Here is a 25,265-nt window from a genome sequence, read left to right on the forward strand (position 1 = left end):
TTTCTCCATGCTTGGTCCAAACATTATAGTGTGGTGCGAAACCCTTCTCAAGCAGGTGCAAGTGAAACGTTTTTGAGGAAGAGTAATCCTTCATATTGCCAAAGAGAGTACATGGACAATACATAAAACCATTCTGCTTGTTTGCCTCAGCCACTTCGAGAAAATGATGCACACCATCAATGTAGTCGGAGGTGCGTCGGTCACCGTACATCTATTGTCGGTTCATGTGCGTGCATTATATGATTAAGTATATATATATATATATATATATACATGTATGTATATATATATATATATATATATATATATATATATATAAAGAACATACAAATCAAATTGTGCATCTAAATCAAATAAACTCATACATACACTCCTCCACTAAAACCCGCAAACCACACTACTTCTAGATCATTTGAAATGAGCTAAACTAGTAGTGAGAGACGAGGGTATGAAGTTGCTAACCTTTTTAGAACACTTGGATAGTTGGTGCACCGCCAAACCTAGATAAATCTTGTGGGAAATGAAGCTTGGAGGTCGAGCGTGGAGAGTAAAGAAAGCTTAAGTGTGGCTCGGACATTTCATCAAACACCTCATGTGTATAGGAGGAGAGAACTAGAGTAGCACACACCTCTACACGCTGGCCAGCCAAAAATGAGAGGAGTGAGCGGGCAGGGATGAGTATATATAGGCAATCTTTTAGTCCCGGTTGCTGTCTAGAACCGGGACTAAAGATAGCTATTTAGTCCCGGTTCCAGACACGAACCGGGACTAAGGGTTGCGCCTGGAGTCAGGCCCTCTAGCCTCGGTTTGTTGCACAAACTGGGACTAAAGGTCCTAGAAGAACCTGGACCGATGCCCGCCGAGGCCCGACCGGCATCCTGGCCGCTCGAACTGGGACTGATGCACGCATTAGTCCCGGTTCGTAAGTTGACCGGGACTAGTGCTCTTATCAAGACAAGACCAAAGCCGTGTTTTCTACTAGTGCATGGTGATGTGAACTAGATTATTGACTATAGTGCAAGTGGGATACTATTGGAAATATACCCTAGAGGTAATAATAAATAGTTATTCCTTGTCCATGATAACCGTTTATTATCCATGCTAGAATTATATTGATTGGAAACTCAAATACATGTGTGGATACATAGACAATACCGTGTCCCTAGTGAGTCGCTACTAGACTAGCTCGTTGGTCAAAGATGGCTAAGGTTTCATAGCCATAGACATGAGTTGTCATTTGATAACGAGATCACATCATTAGGAGAATGGTGTGATGGACAAGACCCAAACTATGAACGTAGCATATGATCGTGTCATTTATTGCTATTGTTTTCTGTATGTCAAGTATATGTTCCTATGACCATGAGATCATGCAACTCACTAACACCGGAGGAGTACCTTGTGTGTATCAAACGTTTCAACATAACTCGGTGACTATAAAGATGCTCTAGACGTATCTCCGAGGGTGTCTGTTGAGTTGGCATTGATCAAGACTGGGGTTTGTCACTCTGTATGACATAGAGGTATCTCAGGGCCCACTTGATAATACAACATCACAAGAAGCTTGCAAGCAATGTGACTAAGAAGTTAGTCACAGGATCTTGTATTACGGAACAAGTAAAGAGACTTGCCGGTAACGAGATTGAACTAAGTATGTAGATACCGACGATCGAATCTCGGGGAAGTAACATACCAATGGACAATGAGAACTCCCCATACGTGATTGATTGAATCCTTGACATCGTTGTTCCACCGATAAAGATCTTCGTAGAATATGAAGGAACCAATATGGGCGTCCAGGTCCCGCTATTGGTTATTGACCATAGAGGTGTCTCGGTCATGTCTGCATAGTTCTCGAACCCGCATGGTGTGCATAGTTCTCAAACCCGTAGGGTCTGCATACGTAACGTTCGATGACGCTAAAGTAGTATTGGAATATGTAAGTTGGTGACCAAATGTTGTTAGAAGTCCCGAATGAGATACCAGACGTCACGAGGAGCTCCGGAATGGTCCGAAGGTAAAGATTTATATATGGAAAAAGTCCTATTTTGGCTACCGGAAAAGTTTCGGGTTTTACCGGTATTGTACCGGGAAGCTTCTGGAAGGTTCCAGAGGGTTCCGAAGGAGTACAGAAGGGTCCCTCCAGCTCCTAGAACGTGCATGGGCTGCAAGGGGGCGTCCAAGCCTTGTTGGGCCAGCCCCTAAGGCCCATGCAGTTGGGAGGGAAGAGTCCCTAAAGGGGAGGAGGGAGGAAACCTCCCTAGGCCCATACCCCCTCCCTGGAGGAGGGTCTAGGGATGCGACCCAACCCTCCCCCTTGCCTCCTATATATAGTGGGGGAGTGGGAGGGGCTGAACACACCAATTCCCATATTAGGAGAGAATATCATACGTAAACCAACATTCGATGAAACCGGTGAAAACCAAAAAAAATATGTTTTGAAGTTTTAAAAAAATCTGGAAAAAGATGGGTTGTTAAGAGGATGATATTTTATTGCCACGCAAAATTTCAAATTGAAACGCATTATGAGATGTGAGCTATGAAAAAGACAAAATCAGCTTTGAATAGTGCCAAATAATAATGTCACTATTTAGGACTGAAATTTGTCTTTTTAGTAGCCTTGAATAGTGCCAAATAGTGCCAAATCTTTCTTTTGTGGCTATGAATAACAGAAAATCATCAACCTGGACACCGGAGAGGCTAGACTAGGCAAAATTTCAAATTGAAACACATTATAATATGTGAGCTATGAAAAAGACAAAATCAGATTTGAATAGTGCCAAATAATAATGTCACTATTTAGGACTGAAATTTGTCTTTTTAGTAGCCTTGAATAGTGCCAAATAGTGCCAAATCTTTCTTTTGTGGCTATGAATAACAGAAAATCATCAACCTGGACACCGGAGAGGCTAGACTAGCCGACTCAAAACACCAATGCTAAACCTACTCGTATATGCTTTTGACTCCAACTAGCACAAAGACCCGTGCGTTGCAACGGGGCATATAAATTTTAGTTGTTTTTTAGTTGTTTGACATTTCGTAAAAGCACAAAAGACCATGTGTTACAGCGAATACAAAATAAATAAGTGTGTGCTTAGAAAACTGAAAAATATTTTATCAATCAAATAGATTCTGTTCTTCGGTGCTTCAAATGAATGTTTTCAAAGATACACATTAACATTGTCAACTATAGAATTTGCAAATAATGCCAGCTCAGTAGTCACGTGACCTGTTCCCAACTGTAAGAGAGAAGATTCTATTTTAACTTGTTACACAAAATTTACATTTTTTTTCTTGAAGAAGTATTTCTTATAGGTGAATCAAATAATAATGAGAAATTTTAGCACAATGCAATGGTTCATATTTTTAAATTTAAGATGAAGGATATGAAAGAGAAAACGATGGCCATACTAAGGCTACGGGGAAAGTCATAGGCAGCACAACATACAATTATATGAAACACCACACCTTTAGACATTTTGAAATATGCTATGATCCATCCAGTGATCCAAGCGCGACGATCCCGAGGGAGGAAGAAGCACTCTGTATTATATATAAATATTACACTCTACCAAAATAAATATGGCTCAATACCCCCAACATATGAGAGCCCTCTATTTTTATATTTTAGTATGATGATCCATCATTTGATCATATTTTAGTATGGTGATCTATCTTTTTTCCCACCCTAGTTAGTGATGACCGTGGTGTCCATGTGATCATATTTTGTTGTCTGATGTCCACTTATCTTTTGTGTGAAATGCATGGACAGTATTTTAGCGAACATTTTTTGAATTGATGTACTTTTTTGAAATTCGAGAACAAAATTTGAAATTCATAAATTTTTTAGTTTATGTGAACATTTTTTTAAAATTCCATAGATATTTTCTTCGAACTCACGGATATGTTTTTAATACATGATAATTTTCCAAATTATGAATGTTTTATAATATGCGAACAATTTTTTAAAATCATCAACATTTTTTGAATCCATTAACATTTTATGATTTCTCAAAGCCTTTTGTAATTCTAGGACATGAACCGGGCAAAGGAGGTGCAGGGTTGCTGCTAATAAAGAGAGAAAAGGGGGATGAAAAAGTGTTGGTAGCGGGGATCGAACCTACTTCTCTCAGATGTAGGAGAGGTGCTCGAGCCACTACGCCTCACACGAGGTCAATGCAAACCAGGGTCTCAAGCTTTAAGAAAGGTACCGGACAGCGAATTTGACAGAAAAAACCAATCGTTTTCTTCACTTATGAATGACATAGTGGGTAATTTAGATCAACTTCGGGGGTAGTTTTTATGACGTACGACAGAAGCAATACATGCTTTATTATTAAGGAGAAAAGCTTATACGGGCACGAAGGAACTTGCCCCTTCTAACTACTACCAAGAATACTACCCAAACACTCAAGATGACTATTCGGACGCATGAAAAGTCTCACGCGTTGGCATGCAAGCCAACCACGGCATGTACACTAGCATGAAGCCTACTCACAACTAGCATATGTTTGGATTATTCCAACAGTGTTAAGGTGGGTTCTTAGTTCTTAACCTTGATTTCTGAAAGATGCGGTATTCTTCTTAAAACCAAATAAGAAGGATCTAGAGATAGTGCGGCCTATACCATTGTTGGTTTTGTTGATGCAAAACAACGTCAAAATATTTATAAGCATGTCATTGTCGTACGTCGCCAAACTAAGCCTTGTGTCTCTCTAGGGTGTATCCTGCAATAAAAGAAGTGTCTCTCTCTAGAGTAGAGCAGAGGGCGCTAGGATGTGCAAAATACAGAAAAAAATGGGAAGAAAACGTGCAACATGAGAAAGCAAAGGCTTGCCCGCATATCAGCACTGGACAGAGGCCCTCTAAATCATCTAGCAAGGAACAAATCTGTAGATTAAAACTCCGAATAGTCCCAATAAATAAAGTTGCTCTCTTGTATATAAGCCAGGTTTAACAAGCGAGATGGTTGGCCAAGGTCCAAGTAACATCAACACAAACTTATTACATCAAATCTATAACAATGTTGAACCGAAGAGGCACATAATACAGCTGCAGTGTGGATATGTTGAGCCAAACTTGGGGTAAAACTGCAACATAAAACAGCACAGGTGCATTGGCTGCGCTAGTACCCACCACCTGCATCTGGAATTTGGACACAGAGCGAAAACAAATTAGTTGAACTGCGAGCAGAGAGCAGTGGATACTGATACATAAACGATCAAAATATGCTTAAGCAAAGAATACCTTCAGGGTTGAGGGGAAGGTAGCCTCACAGCCACCCAGTCATCGTCGCTAAAGGGGAGAATGGTTGCCCCATCTGGTAATACCATTTCAGGATGGCGGCGGTAGACCTTGATCTGGTCAGTTGTCTTCGAGCAACCGCACTTGGCACAAGCACCAGGCATCGCAGTTGCTGTATTTAGCTTAAATGTTAATTCAGTATAATAGAAGTTTTGAATATAAGGGTGTACAATAGCGAAAGAAAATACTATAACAGTACTATCATGACTAGTTATCTGAATAAGTTCACTTACTAAAAAATAAAATCTGAAAAAGTTCACTTACAAGTCTGGTTTTAGAACCGTGAATGGAACATATCATCATATGAGAAAATTAGCATGGACAAAAGTTACAGCTGATTACAAATCGTGATTTTTAGGTCATAACCATTCTTCTGTCGAAATTACGTGTACTACCTACACCTCCAGCTTAACCTAACAAGCCAAAAAACACTTTTGAAGTTTGTTCGGTGCAATTACCAATCACATGGAAAATGGTATCCTAGTCCTACTGCCAAAAGTTTGAGAACATAATATTTGGGAGGTGACTGCTGCTATATGCTTAGAGAAATCAGCCCAATCTTGTTGATGAGGGTAGCATTTTCATAGTGAATGATAGAAGAACATACAATACATGATAGAGTATACATAGGCTAGTGGTAACATGGTGTCATTTTTGGAGATATATGTTTTAGGGGTGGGATTACGGGGAGTACAGAAAATCCCTTTTGGAGGCCGAACTCCAGTTAGGCCGTTTTTTGAAAAATTCAAAATCATCAAAATTTGTATTTTTACATTTTAAAAAAATCTGAAAAATATTATAGATATACTCGGAGGTATAATGCACAAGTGTGTAAATATTCAGGACAAAATACGTTGAAATGAGGGCTGTGCAAAAAAGATAAATCTGAGGCTTTTTAACACATGATGCTATTCATCCTCCCAGGTTAGGATTTTTTTTTTGTACAGATCACATTTCAAGGTATTTCATCTTGAAATTTTACACACATATGCATAATATTCTGTTTTACTTGTACAGTTTTTTACTGGTTTTTTCGAATCCAAAAATTTTGATTTTTGATTTTTTTTCAATAAAATGCCTCCATGGAGGCGGAGAGCCAGAACACCTCACTCGGGGAGTAGGTACTATCGACTAGGTTCAGAAATTTGCTTTATTTTAAGATGTTAATAATCTGATACACCATCAAAATGTACCTGAGCCACACTAGTACGAGTACTTAACACATGTTGCACTACCGGTACAACAGTCAGCCATCACATCAGAGTATGATAATCGTAATAAACAAGAACGACTTAGATAATATCCATAATGATTTTTTTGCAGATACTGAGTACAAAAGCTAAAACTAAAAACTGTGTTCACAATAAGAAGCTTGAATTCTGGAATTTAAATTACGTACTGATTTTGGAATGTTGAAAATTAAGATCACCAACATGCATCTGTTTTTGCTTCTTGGAAGCCCCCCCTTCAAAACATTCTTCTTGAGTGTGCGCAATTGATTTGGGAGAGTCTCCTTTCTCTGGTAATACATGCCGAGGAGTTGCATCCGACATTGCTCGAACCTACAGAAGGTAAAGCAATCCATCAGATTAGTTTTGACAAATTCAGCAAATACATTGCAAAAGTATTTCTGGCTTCGCGAAGGTATTTAGGATATCATAAACTATTGCATATGGCCTTCTATGATAGTAGAATGATATTGCCCTATGCCCCCCCCCCCTAAAATGTTCTTGTTTTTAAAATTTTCACTACAAATTTGGAATTGAACCTTATGATTAATCTAGATTCCGGGTAAAGAAATGCATGAAGAGCCTACAACTGGTAAAGCAGTTTGTTAGATGCAAATTGTCAAATTTAGTACTCCTTCCGTCCCGAATTAGTTAACTCGGATTTATATAGATACAAATGTATCTAGACATCTTTTAGTGGTGACAATGTCTTGGTCGCAAAAATGCTTAGTTTATCTCAATGCCGAGAAACATGGCACTAATCTATCCAAGTTCAACACCAGACTGATTTGTGTTGAGCAAAAGGGTTGGTTTGGGTTGAATTTTCAGACACAAGGTTTTTTTTTTGTGTGTGTGGAGGAAGGAGATGGTTTTTTTATGCTGAACATTTGATAGAGATCCAGTTTGTCAATTCTCACTAAATGAAGTGAGTGAATCAATACAGTTTTTAGTCGGGTCTTGAATATTGAAATCCAAGGTGGGAGATGAATGTGTTTTCTACAAATACAGATAAATGCCAAAGGATGTTAGTGCTGATATAGAGGTGAGGCAGTGGAAATAAAATGCCTCCCATGAGAACAGAAAAAAAAAGGTGGAACGGACCATAAGCATTTGCTCTTTTTTTTTTTTTTGCTTCTTGACGTATTGTCACCATGGCAGCTGCCGCAGCAGCCGATTCGGTCTCCTTTTTTGTCGGATAGCCTTGCAGACATCCAAATGTCCTCCCATCTATGGTCACTTTTGATTTGAAGATAGGTTCATGATGTGGACCAATCTGAGTGGTGCTATACAAAGGAAAATCCTTCCGTAGTTGCTGAGCATAATTTCGCAACTGTGACTTGTAAGGAAGATGGATTGCTGCAATAGATAATTAGTGAGTACGAACCACAAATGTAGAAGAAACATGTGTGAAAGAACATCATGAACATTTTTAGTGGCAGGAATAAAAACGGGACAAAGGCATGATAGACACACACAAAAATCAAATCAATTTTTGCCAATCAAGAGAAGAGAAAAAAAAAGTAAAAAAGTCTACTAGACTCTTAGATATGTAGAGTGTGGATGTAGTCTTAACAAGGGGAAATGATTCTGATCGGCCAGCCGATCTAGCGTGGGCGTCCGCCGCTTCCTTCGCTTGACGTGTGGCCTATTGGACCACGCACAGCTCTCATCTTATCTCTACGACAACGATGTTGTTGCAGAATGGTGTCAACAAACAAAGATTGCGCAAGTGCGTAAGCGGCAGGAGTTGTTGTTACAATTTTTTACAACATGGGTATTGTTGCAAAAAAAAAAAGATACGATGAAGATGATTTTATTATTTCTGCAACAAGAGTCTTGTTGTAAAAGGTAAAAAAAAATACAACATGAATATTTTTGCAAAAACTGCAAAATGGCCTCGTTGCAGGAATACATGAACAAGAGTTTCATTGCAGAAAACAAATGATACGGAGAGCTCCATCGGATGGGTGGGCCCGCGAGGCGGCAGATCTTAAAAAGATCCGTCGACCGACGCGTAGCATGCCATGCCCCTTAACAAGTTGATCTTCCTTTATTTCTGAAAGGAAAAAAATCTACTAGACTCTTAGATATGTAGAGTGTGGATGTAGTCTTAACAAGGGGAAATGATTCTGATCGGCCCGCCGATCTAGCGTGGGCGTCCGCCGCTTCCTTCACTTGACGTGTGGCCAATTGGACCACACACGTCTTTCATCGTATCTCTACGACAACGATGTTGTTGCAAAATGGTGTCAACAAACGAAGATTGCGCAAGTGCGTAAGCGGCAGGAGTTGTTGTTACAATTTTTTTACAACATGGGTATTGTTGCAAAAAAATAGATACGATGAAGACGATGTTATTATTTTTACAACAAGAGTCTTGTTGTAAAAAGTAAAAAAAAATACAACATGGCCTCGTTACAGGAATACATGAACAAGAGTTTCATTGCAGAAAACAAATGATACGGAGAGCTCCATCGGATGGGTGGGCCCGTGAGGCGGCAGATCTTATAAAAAGATCCGTCGACCGACGCGTAGCATGCCATGCCCCTTAACAAGTTGATCTTCCTTTCCTTCAAAAAAAAAAAAAAACAAGTTGATCTTCCTGTGATGTTGTAGAGCATGAGGAGGCGAATCATGTTTTTGGGAGTCGTCTCGCGTCTGCTTCGGCAGCCGACTGTCAAGCAGCATACGATCTTGAACAAAACGAGATATATATATCTAGGGCGCGGCGCATACGTATTCACCGGGCAGTAGCTGCGGAGGAGCGGAGTGGCGCTCCAACGAGATCTATCTAGGGCGCATACATCATGCATACTCACCGGGCAGTGGTTGCGGAGGCGGGGCGGGGAGGTGCTCCAACGCTGCCCTGGCGGCGAGGTCCTGCGCCTGGAGAAGCGTGCGGGATCCGGCGGATGGCGGCGAGCTGAACTCAGCGCCGCCGACGGCGACGGTGGCATGGAACCTTGACGCGTGCTCAGGGCCCTCGCGCCGGTCGGTGTAGGCCGGCGCCGCCCACCGCCGCTGCTGGCAAAGCTTGTTGAGATTGACCTTGTTCATCGTCGTCGATCGCGTCGCGTAGGAGCTGGCGACTGGATTGGAAACGGGGAACGGGGATTGAAGCTGGGAAGGGAAGGCTTTTCTAGCTTCGATCTGATCCTGATCTGCGCGCATGCAGCTGGGTTCCGCGTGCATTAATTTCCGTCGTTTTGTGCTGACTGCCGAGTGCTGGAGCACAAGGTGCTTCTCACTGTTGAACGCGCTCAATTCCAATTAATTAATGGCGTAAATTTGGAAGGGTTTTATTTTTGGCGTTTCCCCCTTTTTTTTTTTTTGCTTTCCTTCCTTTTAGAGCATGTCCAACCCGCGCGCCCCGCTCGAAAAATTGTCTTTTTTACCCGCGCAACCGTTCAGAACGCTCCAGCGGACACGTAAAAAATGCGCGTATGGCATAGTTGATTCAGCTTGCGGAGCAAATCGACATCGCGCGTCGCTTATTTCATGTGCCCGCGACCCACTTCCGCCACCCTTTCCGGCCACCCCATCCGCGCCGTCGCCGGATGAGGATGAAGAATCTAAGGAAGAGGAGGACGATGATGATGTGGCATGATTATTGATGTGCCATTTGTTTGTGTGAACTTTTATGTCATGAACTTGATTGGGTGATTTTAGACTTGGTTGAATGATGATTTGGCATGATTTTTAATGTGTCGTGTAATTGAACTATGCTATGTCTTTATTTTGCATATTTGTTTAATGTTTGAAACATCATCATATTGTCAAAATAGACATGTAAAATCTTATTTGCAAGCCCCGGTTGCTCGCCCGCATTGTAGGTTAGCGTGCCTGCTGGAGCTGCTCGCGCACACCATATTTTGCAGGGGCCGTTAGAGCCAGCGCTCTGCCGCGCAAAAAGACAGCTATTTCCAAGCTGAAAAAAGGTTTTATCGCATCGCGCGGTTGCGCGTCTGTTGTAGATACTCTTAACACTTCCAAATATCTCAGAACGGCCTTCCGAAACTTCCTCGTCCAGCTTCAGGAATTTTAATTTTTTGTGATTTTCAATTGACAGGAATTTTTGGAACATGGTTCATTACACGCCATTATGAATGGTAAAATACAGGAAACAAATTGGAAAAATCTGAACTCTTTTTAGCATACATGATCAAGCACTCTACTCACCTATGAAATTGCACAAAGAAATGGCACCTGTTTCATTCAGCGTAAAAATGACAAAATCAAAGTTATATTCAGCACAAAGAAATGGCACGCTTGACGAACTGCACGAGCTGCAACCGGGCGGTGGCTGGAGTGCGGTGGTACCCCTGGTTACGCCAACAATATCGGTAGTGTTGTAGAGAGAGGCTACGGCATGGAGTAGATCTGGGGTCCATACTGGGCCTGATTTGGACCCCTAGGCTGCAACCGCATTGAAGCATTCCACCTAAGTGGCGTCACTAGTTGCTTCTTGTGGTGCCGGCGGCCTTGGTCGTCACTAGTTGCTCCTTTGTTCACGATCATGCAGGTGGTGGAAGATGGCATGCATTTCGTCGGGCATGCGGGCTGTTGGTGTTCCATGACGTTATGGTCATGATGGCGAGGTGATGCTGCCGCCGCGGTGTGACCCAGCATGGACATTATGGCCTTAATCCGATGGGAATGGTGGGAGGTGTGTGATGTTACACATGAAAATATTGCCCGTCTTTGGTCAGTATAGTGCTGCCGGCGACCCGCGCCCGTGGCCATTGTTCCCCTCCTTAGAGGCGTAGCTGTGATATCTCAACATCTATGTCTCCTCGATTGTGTTGTTATCTCCGGGTGAAAGCCTAGGCCTTTTGCCCGATCAACTTTGGCGGCGTCTTGGCATTGTTACTTTGTTGGGAGCATCGTGTCTATAGACATGTCTTGGAGATTATGTGTTGTGGTTCTCTGATTCTTGCTGTTGGTCCGAGCTGATCTTCATGGGCCTATGTAGTCCAAGACGGTTGCTTTTTCCAGTCCAACTAAGTCCTGATACCCATCTGTTGTCTCCTCTTAGGCATTTAAGGATGGTTGGTGCATCGACAAGGAAATTTGGTTAAAATTGATGTTGTTTGAGGTGACAATTGTTGGTTGGATGATCTGTTTAGGGCATGCCCTTTGCATTGTGTTTCTAATAGTTGTGGTGGCTAATGTTTTGATTAACTCGTTTGTGGAGGTTCAACGACACTTGTTGTTCCCAATTTCTACAATTGAAAACACCCTTTGAAAGAATGTAAGATCAGACTCAAACAAAATTCACTACGGAATAACCCGGTGTCATTCCTTCACGAGACTTCATACGTGAATAGAATGGTCGATCATGTATACCCCAAAATTTCAGTTTTTTATTTTTTTTCCACTATTTTCTTAAATTTACTATTCACATAGGTGTTCGTGGAACCACGTTCACCTATGTATTTTTGGATTTTAAATCCCCTAGAATCTTAGAGCATTCTTTTTCCAACTTTCTACTTTTGGAATTCAGCTTTCAGGTTTGAACATTTTGGGAGACTTTGAACTTTCAGAACTTCAAATTTTAGAAGTTCCAACCTTTTAAATTTTACCCAAACACCCAAATTATGTTTTTCAACAAAACAAAAAATCCAAGAAGAAAAGAAAATAGGGTGCCACTGGGTGGGCGTGGGCTCCACTACCCCGTTTCTAGTGCGCATGTAGCAACTTCTGCCGTGCACCCATGACAACCTACATGGGTTCCTCCCACCTCTCCGAACAGACCATGACCTCCCTTCCGATTACCTAAGCCCGGGTACCCCGGAAAAGTATGTGATGCTCCCGGAGTACCTAAGCCCGGGTGCTACATTGCAGGCTCTCCCGTAGGATCTCAAATCCAAGGGCTCACAAGAGATGTCAAACATTTTTTGCAAAAAAAAAAAAAAAAAAAAAAAAAAACTCCTAGGAGTCTGAATATTGCAGGCAGGTACACGAACTACAGCAGCTCCGAGATGCCGCCCGACCCGACGGCACGAGAGCCTGTATCACGGAAGCACCAGATATTCTCCCCCATCACACAATGCACACACGGGGAACGGTGTAGGAGATTGTTCGGTGTAACCAACCAGTCAATTGACACTACATATCCAAAATTGCCGCCGCTGAATGGAGCCAAGCCACAGAAAAACATGTACATGATTGTCACTACCATGCACTGTGTGCGTGGATGCCCCTCTAAATAGCCACATTATTCATTATTTTATAGCCTATGAGTGAGTAGTTTGGCTAACTAGTCTGGTGGAAGGTCGTGTTGTCCAGCCGAAATGGCACTAGAGAGTAGGGCTGGACGAAAATCTCCTAGCTCGCGAGTTTCATGAAAACTCGGTAGCTCAGATCGTTAAGCTCGTAACTCGATAAATGCTAGATATGACATATCCATAGAAAAATGTTATGGAACTATAAACTTTCATAATTCCTAAAGTGTATATGTAACTAATATATAAATAAACTAGATACATGAAAGGCACTGAACTATCCAACATCACCATTTATGCTTCTATATCTTGATAGGTTGTAACTTTGTTAGGCAATAGCCCCACAACCCATCCACTTTATTAGACAAAACAATGTTACAATAAAATGTACAATAAAATGTACAATAAGATGTTAAGAACAGGAAGGCACCTACCCAAGGAGGTAAAAAAGCTAGCCATCTTAAGATTATATCTTTAAATTTAGGCTTGATCATATGTTGCAACAGAAACATATCAGGAGTAACCCAGCTCTCGATTCTAAAAAACATGTAAATGATCGTCGCAAACACCACTATCCGCCATGTGCATGGATACACCTCTAGATAGCCGCAATATTATTCATTTTCTGAAAGACTACAAGTGACGAGCTTGGCTGATTTTTCTAGTGCATGTTGTGTCTCGTGCGGAAATGGCGCTAGAGAGGGACGGGAAATAGGTTTTCACTAGCCCACAGAAAATAACGACACAAAGGTAATTAGCTCAGCGGTTAACGAAAGGTCATTAACAAGCCAATTCACCCTACTCTAATGATTCACTCTATGTTTTGTTTCGGTCTAATTAAATAGGTAAAAATTAAACCTTGCTTAGTTACGGAAATGCGCAAAAAAGTTGATATGCGATATCCACGAAAAAGTGCTATGGAACTATAAACTATCATAATTCCTGTAATCTTTATGTAAAAGAGGTCTCATAAGCCAATGTATGGTAAACTAGATACATGAAATGCATTAAACTATCCAACACTTCCATTCATTCCTCTATATTTTGGTTAAATGTCAGTTTTTAACTGTACACTGTAAGGCGAAAGCCCCACAACCCCTTCCAACGTATTAAAGCCAAAATAATGTTAGAACAGAATGTGTAACAAGATTTTCAGAACGGGAACAAAAAGGAGGCACCTACCTAAGGAGGTAAAAAGATAGCTGTCTGAAGAGTATATATTTAAACCTAGGCTTAATCATATGCTGCATCGGATACCTATCATGAGTAAACCCAGCTCTCCACTTGAAAAAGAGGGTATATTATTCATAAAAATCTTATGCTGCAACCAAGTATGTCAACAGCCAGTGAAGGCCACTTCGGAGAAAAAGGCTCACCAAAGCTTCTATGGACATTAGTAGCCACTTCAAACATTGTGGTTGCAAGTAGCCGAGCAATCTGAAGATAGGCCCAAATCATGCTGCTAAAATTGCATTAAAGGAAAAAGAAAAAAAGGTTCCCATCTTCCCTTGATCTAGTAGGGCAAAGCACACAATTTGTTTCATCAATCACATGCCAATGGCGTGTTACTAACATATGTCTTGTTTATTAACCGTGCCATTCGGAAGAAGCCATGCAAATTCCTCGGTCTTCATAGTGCGACAACTTTACGAAATCCAAGAGAGGGTAACATCTGAATGCGGATGATGGTGTGCCATTGTATAGAAATTGTGGGCGGAAAATTCTTAGACTTACTGGGCCAGACCAGATATCATACTTTGCCATCAAGGTAGCATCCATTACAGAAGGGTGTTGGTCAAGCAGGGATTGCAAAATCACTAGATCATTATAAGCCTCTAAAGTGAGAGGAAGAGAGAAAGGAGTCTATTTATATTCCTCAGCTATCACTTCTCTCGTTGAAGTGATTTTTCACTGGAAAAAGGAAGATGAATGCTGAAATCTGGATTGCAATGGTTGAGACAAGGATCCCAACTCCCAGTTGTCATTCCAAAACATGACATAATCTCCACTAAAAACCTCCACTTCTCCAATTAACCCATATTTCTCAATAAGCTTGAAGATATCCTTCCGCTAGAAAGAACAACATAATCTATTCCAATGAAGGGCTACCCCATAATAACATGTATTCTATATATTAATTTGAACATTACATCCTCCTTATTGAATATTTTATGGAAATGCTTCATCAACAAAGCTTTATTCTGCATATTCATATTTCCAAGACCTAATTTGTTTTGGGTTTTACAAACCTGATCCAAAGCCACCAAGGACTGAGAAGCTCGTTGCCATTCTAACACCATAGAAGTTGACGTTGAATCCTTCCCATTTGTTTGAGAATGTTAGGGGGATGGGAAAGGAATATAAATTTAAATGGAAGTGGAAGATAAGTTTGAGTTTAATAATTGAAATATTCCCGCTTGAGCCAGTAGAGCAAACTAGCAGTCAAATGTCTACCAATTCAATCAAGCACCGGCATGAAATCTTCTAGTTTTGGTCTGATGGTATGTGAAAGGTCGGGTGCCCAGATGACAACCAAACATAAGAGCAAACCTAGCCACTTCCTGATCTTCAACATTTATAGGGTCTCAAAGATTTATGATGTTCACATGCAACCCTCTTGACTCTGAGCAAACCAAAAGGAGCTACTTCAGAGTATGTATTTGACTCTCATCACATGATTAGGTGTCAGTTTGAAAATGATAAAAAAGTGTGCATGCATCTTAGTGATTTATTACGAGCCCACAAGCTCCCTTAATTTCATATGAGTATATGACCGTGGTGTTGCCCAAAATATATAAATATGTTAACTGAAGGTTCTCTAAGTGACAAACATTAGGAATCACTATGTTTTGTTTCTATGCAACAATGGCTATATATCTATGTTCTTGAGAATGCCTCACTTTGATATTTCGGAATGTAACATACGTAAAATTATAATATTTAATTTTTGTTAATAATATTATATTAGGACAATTTATTTGTAATAATTTAATTATTACTTTTTTGTATATCTGTAATGGTGAACTCTCTCTTAACTGAAGTCATGCCAGCAAAAATCCGTGCTTTTACCTTTTAGTTTCGAGACTTGAAGTGTTGCTCTATTTTTCTTTTCATATTTTTATTGCTTAATTTGACTTCAATTAATTTCTTTTAAAAAGTCTCTGTGTTAACTGTTATTTTTGTTTGGTTTTCTTTTCACATGTTCTGCATGCCTGGATGCTCATGAACTGCGTTGAGAAAAAAGTTTTTGAGTATAGTCGTCCGATTATATTTTAGGATCACATGGACATGCTTGGAAAGTAATAAGTTTGATGTCATTATTCCCCTCCGCCTCCCATCCGAGTTGGTGACTACGGTTCCCTTCCTCCCAATGGATTCTCGTATGGTAGTGAGTCCTTCTCCTATTTTGGTCGCATTGCAACTGTGAAGCATTTTCTGGAGGCGTACCTAGGCCGATCATCCAGGAGATAAAAACCAAACAACACATGGGACTTTTCCATTGTCAAATCATGCGGGGAAAGAAAGGGGGAGAAAGAATTTCGTCGTTGTTAAATTGCATGAGAAGATAAAGAGGAAGGAGGATGGAGAAGAATGGGGAAGGGGTGAGAGTGAAGGAGGAAGGGAACCTCCCCACCCCCCGTGGTGTTGTGATTTCTTGTTTCAAGTTTAAACTGTAGGAGAGGCTCCTACTTTTTATATTAAATAAAATATATTTATATGTACATGACTACGAGGAAAATAATCCCCACAAAAAGTATCAGAAGAAATTAAGAGAGAAAATTCTAAGATTAAAGGGGTTGTACGAATACAATGATATAATTACTAAGATCAGTGGAAGCCCTATATTTTAGACAAGTTAGGTGAGCCTTTGTCCAATGTGCCAAGTTAGTTCAGTGGAAACTCTATATAATTACTAAGGCCTAGCCACTTGAAAATAAAGTATTTATCTCTTTCCAAATGTTTCAGGCAGCAATAGTGTAGATCTCATAGAAATGGCTCGCGGAGAGATTTTGTTTTGCCCTTTGAACAGCTTCAATCCGAGAGCTATTCGGAGTCCAATTGATACCCATCATGGACCAACATCACAAGAAGAATGGACATTTAAAAGTCATGTGTTTAGTAGTTTCCTCTCCACTAGCACTCCAGCAGCACACATGAGAAATCATAATCTACATTGACATGGCGCGCCTAAGCATATTTCTTGTGTTTAATCTGTCAGCTAAGCTACATGACAACCTTAAGTTTCATTTAAACCTTAAGACTTTCCAAATCTAGTGAAAAGACTCTGGAGATGCAATCTAACTATGACATGACAATTCATGTAATAACTTTTTTGCAATAATTTTTGCTCCGCAAGTACAGATCCAAGAGTCTAATGAATCATCATTATGTAAATGGGTGTGTCCGATGTTTTTAGCTTGTTCCAACTCAGCACGAGCTTGCGGGGATAGTGGCAGATAAAGATAAAGTTGAGGTTCTCAATAGTATATATTGAAGGAGCGAAATAATATATCTTCAACCTCGTGTAAGAATTGTTGGAATAAACTGATCAGATATATTGGTTGCATTCCATTAGTCATGCCACATCGATACTTTCATCCCTCTTAGAATCACACAATTAGAGATTCCCTCTATAGATGTGCCTTAATTTGATAACAGAACGCCACCAGTAAGAGTCGCATCAGGGAGAAGCAAGAGGAATAGTGTTGTTGTAATATGTTTCCTAAAGGATTTTTACCCATTGAATATCAGTGTGGTTATAAAAATTGTCCGAAAGTTTCATGACTTCATTGTGAACCTATGTATTAGTCACACTGAGACCACCATTTTCCTCTGGGCAACATATATACCTTATCCTAGCCGACAAGTGAATTTCATAACTCATCTTGCTCTGACTTTTTAGTCAACAAGCAACGCTATAGATCTTATCAAACATGTCCACAAACTTAGGCGCAAGATGGATGGAACTTGTCACGTAACTGACCATGAGAGCAACGATTTAATTAAGGTGATCTTTAGTCCATGCAGACCATGCCTGACATAAGTTTTTTTTTTGCCGCATGCCTGACATAAGCTTAGCAGTACTCTAAACTCTTCTTTCAGTATTATGAACTAGAGACATCAGGTCAGTCATTGGTGGTTAAGTAGTTCCAAGAGGGAGACACAAACATGTAAATGGCATAGCGTCAACGGGACAACCAAAAACGTAGGCATGACCATGAGCTCTCTATAGAGAGAAATTGTTGGGAACGAGACTTGACCATCAGCTCTCTAAGTTCACTTTTTTATCAATAGGGGTGAAACATGGTTTTCCTTTGTTTTGCGGAGCATGTTGTGCATTGCCCCCCCCCCCTCTCTCCTCTCGGCGTGCTATGGTTATCTTTTAATTGACGTGATGATGCAAGCTTACTTTTGTCTCTGTTTAAACTTTAGAGGCATCATTGGTTAGTGTCCCAATATGGCCATATCAATTTTGTGTCGTGCATGGTGAAGAAAAATCTGAATACGCAGGAGTTAATTTTGTCTTTTCAACATGGAAGTTTTACGGTTTTCGTCATAGCAAGCTTGCTTCGGAAGGAACAAGCATCACCATGTGATGGATTCTAAACCTACGAAATTTCGTACAAAATGTGCAATATGTATACGTTGTTAACAAAACGAGTCCAAGGCTCTCAGTAATACTACTCCGTTCCTAAATATAAGTCTTTTTAGAGGTTCCACTACAAAACTACATACGGATGTATATAGACATGCTTTAGAGTGTAGATTCACTCATTTTGCTCCGTATTTAGTCCCCCTAATGAAATCTCTTTAAAGACTTATATTTAGGAACAGAAGGAGTACTTATTAAGAGATAGAGACAGGTGGTGCAGCATGAGCCTAATCAGAATGTAGAGCCTCAATCCAAAGCAGAGGAGACAGTTGTCAATGAAAGAAGAACAAGGCATAGTGGTAAGAAACAAGCAGTTGCTGCAACAAGAACAAGACATGGCCTCACAAGTTTGAGCTATATCATCATCAGGTCTGAGTACAAGTACAAGCACAATCACAACATTGTATGATTTAAAAGTACATGGATAACCCTGGTTGGTCTCCATTTCTCTCTAACATTTTCTGTCAAACAAGACTTACATCTGCAGAGTTTATGAGTTTCTACTACAACAAATGAGTTAAGTTAATGGGCAACGGAATAATGGATCAGATCAGGCCACACAAAATGTACAGAATCACTCAAGAACTGCACATGCAACGAAAATATGTTTGGCAGTCACATATATATCTTTGTCTTCTTTGGTCGGTCCCTCTGCGACTTGTCACCGGATGTGGCTTCTCGAAAAAGAAAAGAGCCCAGCATCACGAGCGGGAGCCTGAATGAGAATGTAAACAAAGTGGTGCCACAAGTTAGAAGTAGTCAAAGGTCCATGTTCAAACAAAATGGCACGCATTGGGGGTGCGTGTTCGAGAAAGAGAAAATCTATTGAAATGGTTCCGGGTCTTCAAGGAGGCCTACCTGCGCTTTCATTGAAGGGAAAATGTTCCAAAATCTGAGAGTTTCGTCGCCGGCTCCTGTTACTATTGTCTATACAAAATGGAAGGGCACGTTACATTCCCATATTCGCAATGTTCCTATAAGCAGGCCGATATTTGATTCTGAATAATGGGGTTTACCTGTCCATCGGGGGACGTTGCGAGGTAAAGCACACGCAGCGTGTGTCCGGTAAGAGTCGCAACCTGTTGTTCAAAGATCGATGGTCAGTGACTGAGGGTGTCATTGTAGTTGTGCACTGATGTACACTCCCCACGAACATTTGCTCAGCATGCAGTGATACAGATATTAAAAGTTTGAAGCATTCAGAGACTAAAGCAACTGTCATAGACAGGTTAAAAAAGTTGAAGCATTCAGAGACTAAAGCAAGCCAAGAGAATGCTCAGTTAACTTGCAGAATGAATTATTTGCAGAGGTTTCCTCCAGCTAATATATCCATGAACCAGTTTACAAATATCTTAATATTGAGCTATCCACTAAATATGTAAGCTTACCTTTGACATGGATGGATACTTCCACACCATTATTTGGTTTTGGGAGTACCCATGGGTACTCACAAGCTCATTCACATTCTTGCACCAGGCAAGGTTGCAAACCTGCAACAGAAAGCGGCGATAAGTATAACAGCACACATTTATTTAGAGCAACATACATCACAGACATATTTGGTCTTTGTCCAAAACTATATGGAACTTGCCTGGCTGCCTGTGTCAATTGAGTTGAGCATATTTCCATTAGCGGTGTTCCAGAACTTGATACACCTGTCAGCCGTCCCGCCTCCTGACGCCACCAGGCTGTGCTGGTGGGGTGACCATGCTATCGCTTTAACCGCGGCGGTATGTTGAGTCAGTCGCAGCACCGGCTGCTGCGACCGCTGGTTCCATACTAGAAGCTGGTTGTCATTTCCACCAGAGGCAAGCTCGCGGTCGTCGTGCGACCATTTCAACCCACAGACCTGCACAGATTAATCGTCAACTCATATTCAGAAAGAGCTTACAAATCCCAGCATTACACGGCAGGATCCTTTCAAGGTGCGATGCAAGTGAGTTGATTATTCTGCAGGGATGTTATGCCTGTGGAAGAAATCTCACCTCTGATCTGTGGCCAGCAAATTTGCTGATGTAGTCAGTGGGGACACGGATGTCATGCTGCAATATGTTCTTGTCCCTGCTACCGGAGGACAATATGGTGGAGTTCCACGCTAGCACCCCCGCCCGCGTCTGGTGTCCTCCCATGTTCCTAATCCTCTTACAGCGAGAGCTATCCCAAATCTGTCAAAGTACATACACTTATACGTCATGTTCTTGGCACACAAGATTGCTCATATTTACTTCAGAGTATTTGCTGAAACTCTGAAGCTAACTCAGGTGGAAAACAGTTTGAAAGTGCGGACAGTTATATGTCATGTTCTTGACACACAAGATTGATTACATCTACTTCAGAGTGTTTGCTGAAACTCTTAAGCAAACTTGCTCAAGTCAAAAACAGTTTGAAAGTGCAGACAGATATATATCATGTTCTTGGCACAGAAGACTGATAATTTCTACTTCAAACAAACAAAGTACATACAGGATAACACTTGAGTAACTTTACTCAAGTGGAAAATAGTCTGAAAGTGCAGACAGAGATGCCACAAGTGAATCATATCAGCCTTTCATACTGATCTTAGATGTATATGTGACACAGTAAAACAAACAAACAGTTCTGTGATGTGATGTATACTAGAAATATACTTGAAGCAAATAAAAAAAATAACTTCCCAAATTTCTAATCTTGTGTGCTGTGAGGTTTTCTTCCAATGTGTATCAGTGATATCAATTTGCCCAAGTCGTGAACCAAACAGTTCAGAGTCCTACGACGTATATCGACTACATTGTCTAATCAGTTGAAGATTATACCTGGACGTCTCCAAGGCTGGTGCCGACGGCGAGGTAGGAGCCCTCGCGCGTCCAGTGCACGGCGCAGACGCTGTCCCTCGGCCCCAGATCGCACAGCTTGGTGACCTGGATGACGGTGCCATTAGCAATCTGAATTGTGCGTGATCCACAAGATGCAAGAAGAAGATGTAAAGAAAGAAAGAAACGCACCTTGCTGCTGGATGCGGACCAGAGGTAGACGCAGGTGCCGAGGCCGACGGCGAGCATGTTCTGGGAGGACCAGTCGACGAGGTTCAGGTAGAAGTCGTCCTGCAGGGACGGCGCGTCCAGCACCTGCACGCCGGCGACGAGCAAACATCAGTTAGTTCGGCCCTAGAAGAGAATTCGGTGCACGCGAGGTGTTTGTGGAATTGCGCGGGCGGGCGGATCAAACCTTGTGAGGCGTCTTGGGGACCTTGCGGGGCGCCTTCTTGGGGGTGGGGGAGCCGACGCCGGTGCAGTCGAGCTTCTCGGCGAAGGGGGAGGAGGGTGCCGAGGAGCGAGGGTCCGTCTTGAAGCGGAAGAGGTTGTTGGAGCCGGGGGACTCCTGCTTGTCGCCGCCCGGGGAGGAGTCGCCCCCGAAGAGCTCGGCGCGGAGAAGGCGCGAGTAGGCGCTGCTGTCGTCCCGGGAGCCCGAGCCCGGGGAGGGGCGGTCGGCGAGCGAGAAGTTGTGGAGGCGGGACGAGGAGCGGCAGGGGATGAAGCGGTCGCTGTAGGTGACCTTGGACGGCGACGGAGTCTTGGGGATCTCGAGCAGGCGCGCCGCCGCCGCCGCGGAGGAGGCGGACGAGGCCGGGGAGGACGGGTCCAGGCGGAGCGACCCCGCCATCCCCGCCGGCACGTTCAGCCGCCCCGGCTTGGCCCCCGCCCCCGCGGACGCACCGGACGCCGCCGCCGCCATGGCGACAGGACCGATCCGAGTCGTAGCCTCCGCCGCTCGACCCGGCCGACCAAGACGCCGGCTTTGGGTGGGTGGCGACCGGCGGCGAGGTCGGCGGGGTGGGTGGGTGGGTGGGTGGCGGCGGCGAGATCGATGGCGATGGGGATGGGGATGGGGATCAGGGGATGGAACGAGGCAGTCTGCAACGGTAACCTGGGCTGGCCTTTTTCTATTGCGGGCGGCGAGCCGTGTCTGCGCCGGCGGGGCAGAGTAGCCGTTGCCGCTGACGCCGACACGCGGGGCCCGCCCTACGCTCCACCCTTCCGGATATGCTCGTCGCACACCGGATGCAATCTTTCCACATCAATTTTGGGGCGATCTTGTGTTCCTTCCAACACAAGATTTCATCCCCTAGCAATCTTTCCAGATCAAAAGGGCTAGGTTTTGACAAAATTTGTTGCCAAAAGAGCTTGGTTGTGGTGAAATTTGAAAATTGCCTACGGACGGACGGTGCGCGCGCAGGATTTTAGCGCAGTGACCCCGCTCCCGCCTCAACCTCCCCTTCCCGCGTCGTCGTGGGCTTTGGCGCGTCACCCGCTCTCCCGCCAACCGTCCATCCGCCTCACGCCGAGTGGTGGGATTTTTACGTGCCGCCCACGCTTCCGCCACCCCTCAGGCCCTACCGAACAATGGGATTTTAGAGTGACGTCCATGCTTCCGCCATCCGCTATCCATGCACGATCAAACAATATCGTACTCCTTTTAGTTGTAACGGTACTGATCGGACATTTCTTTTGTTGGTTATTTGAGTAGAGTTTTCAAAGTAACGTATGCATACTTGGAATATATTAATTCTTAACAGAAAACGATCAATTTACTCCCAGATGACCATATTTATCTTCACTATGCCCGACACAGTTGATATGCCCATATTCGTACGCCTGTTAATGATATCTTTAAGCGGAGACAAAAGTACACTTGTCCGCCCGAGCAGAGTAGCCGTTGTTGTTGACCCTGACATGTGGGTCCCATCGTATGCTCCCCGCATGTAGATATGATCATCACACATAAGCTTCCACCAGATGCAATCTTTCCACATCAATCTTGTAGTGATCTTGTGATCCTTCTAATAGACGATTTGAATCCTCTAGTGATATTTCCAGATCAAAAGGGTTGGGTTTTGACAAAATCTATTACCAAAAGAGATCTAGATTTTGGTGGAATTTCAAAATTGCTACGTGAGACCATGCGCGCGGGATTATGGCGCTACGACCCATCTCCGTGCGGGATAATGGCACGGGTCGGTGACCTGGGTTGGCCTTTTTTCTATTGCAGACGGGGAGTTGTGTCTGCGCTGGCGGGGCAGAGTAGCCGTTGCCGTTAACGCTGACAAGCGGGGCTCGCCCTATGCTCCCCGGTGCGGAAATGCTCGTCACATGCAAGCTTCCACCGAATGCAATCTTTCAACATCAATTTCGGAGCGATCTTGTGTTCCTTCCAACACAAAATTTGGTCTTGTGGCAATCTTTCCAGATCAAAAGGGCTAGGTTTTGACAAAATATGTTGCCAAAAGGGATGGGTTGGGGCAAAATTTGAAAATTGCCTACAGGCTGACAATACGCGCGTGGGATTATGGCGTGACGACCCCTCTCCCTCCACAAACTCATTCCATTCCCTCTCACGGGCCACCACGGGGTCTTGGCACGTCACCCAGTCTCCTACCAACCCAACATCCGCCACACACCATCTCGTGGGATTTGGGTGTGCCGCTCACACTTTCGCCTCCCCTCCACCCGCATCGCATAGTGGGATTTCGGCACGACATCCATGCTTCCGCCACCCGCTATCCATGCATGACTAACAACATCAGACTCCTTTAGTTGTAATGGTACTGTCCGAATACTCTTTTGTTGGTAGTTTGAGTAGAGTTTCCAAAATAACGGTGTCCGCGCACCTAGAACATATTGTTTCTTCACAGAAACTGACAAATTTACTCTGAGATGACAAGATTTGTCTTCCTCATGCCCGACACAACCAATATGCCCGTACTCATACACCAGTTAATGATATATCTAGGCGGAGACAAAAGTACACTTGTCAGTGGAGCAAAATAGGCATTGTTGCTGCTGATAACACATGGGTCCCACCCTGTCCTCTCCACATGTGGATATAATCGTAACACACAAGCTTCCACCAGATGCAATATTTCCACATCAGTCTTATAGTGATCTTGTGATCCTTCTAACACACTATTTGATTCCAGTGATCTTTCCATATAAAATATGGATAGGTTTTGACAAAATATGTTACCAAAAGAAATCTAGGTTGTCGTGAAATTTAAAAATGGCTACGGCCGGATGGTGTGTGCTCGGGATTATGGCGCGATGACCCATCTCCCACCACAAATTCCCTTCACTCCCTCCTTGCGCCATTGTGAGGTTTTGGTGTGCCACCCACTCCCCAGCCAACCCTCCATATGCCTCACAATGTGTTGTGGGATTTGGGCGTGCCGCACACGCTTCCAAGGACCCCTCCACCCGTTACATGGTTTTTTTTGGCGTGATGTTGATGCCTCCACCACTCCCTATCCATGTGCGATCTAACAACATTGGACTCCTTCGAGTTGTAAAGATACCGGCCGGCCATTCGTTATGTTGGTTGTTTGAGTAGACTTTCCCAGAATAATGATATCAGCGCACATGGTATATATTAGTTCTTCACAAAAATGACAAATTTACTCACGAATGTTCTAATTTGTCTTTGCCATGCCCGACACAATTGATATGCCCATATTCGTACACCAGTTTATGATATCCCTAAGCAAAGACAAAAGTACACCTCTCGGTAGAGCAGAGTGGCCATTGCCGCTGACGCTGACACTGACACATGTGGCCTACCCTACGCTTTCTGCGTGTGGATATGGTTATCATACACAAGCTTCCACTAGATGCAACTTTTCCACATGAACCATGTAGTGATCTTGTGATCCTTTTGACACACGATTTGATCGTCTAGTGATCTTTCTAGATCAAAAGGGTTGGGTGTTGACAAAAAAAATCCATAAGAGAGCAAGGTTATGGTGAAATTTGAAAATAGCTACGGTCAAATGGTGCACACTGGATTATTGCACGATGGCCCCTCACCCACCAAAACCTCCCACGCACC

The 25,265-nt window shown here is 42.8% G+C and overlaps 1 protein-coding gene across 1 annotated transcript; it reads right to left on the reverse strand.

The window, feature by feature from the left end:
• Nucleotides 1-18,816: 18,816 nt before the first annotated feature.
• LOC123441165 (protein FIZZY-RELATED 3) lies at nt 18,817-22,296 on the reverse strand. The gene is made up of 9 exons (XM_045117669.1): nt 21,615-22,296; nt 21,392-21,514; nt 21,203-21,307; nt 20,396-20,575; nt 20,002-20,259; nt 19,799-19,900; nt 19,427-19,489; nt 19,269-19,337; nt 18,817-19,125 (listed from the first exon to the last, which is right to left on the reverse strand). The coding sequence occupies exons 1-9, from the start codon at nt 22,119-22,121 to the stop codon at nt 19,072-19,074; spliced, it is 1,461 nt and encodes a 486-aa protein (XP_044973604.1). The 5' UTR covers nt 22,122-22,296; the 3' UTR covers nt 18,817-19,071.
• Nucleotides 22,297-25,265: the final 2,969 nt, after the last annotated feature.

The sequence above is a fragment of the Hordeum vulgare genome, chromosome 3H, assembly GCF_904849725.1.
Source record: "Hordeum vulgare subsp. vulgare chromosome 3H, MorexV3_pseudomolecules_assembly, whole genome shotgun sequence".
Taxonomy (NCBI): Eukaryota; Viridiplantae; Streptophyta; class Magnoliopsida; order Poales; family Poaceae; genus Hordeum; species Hordeum vulgare.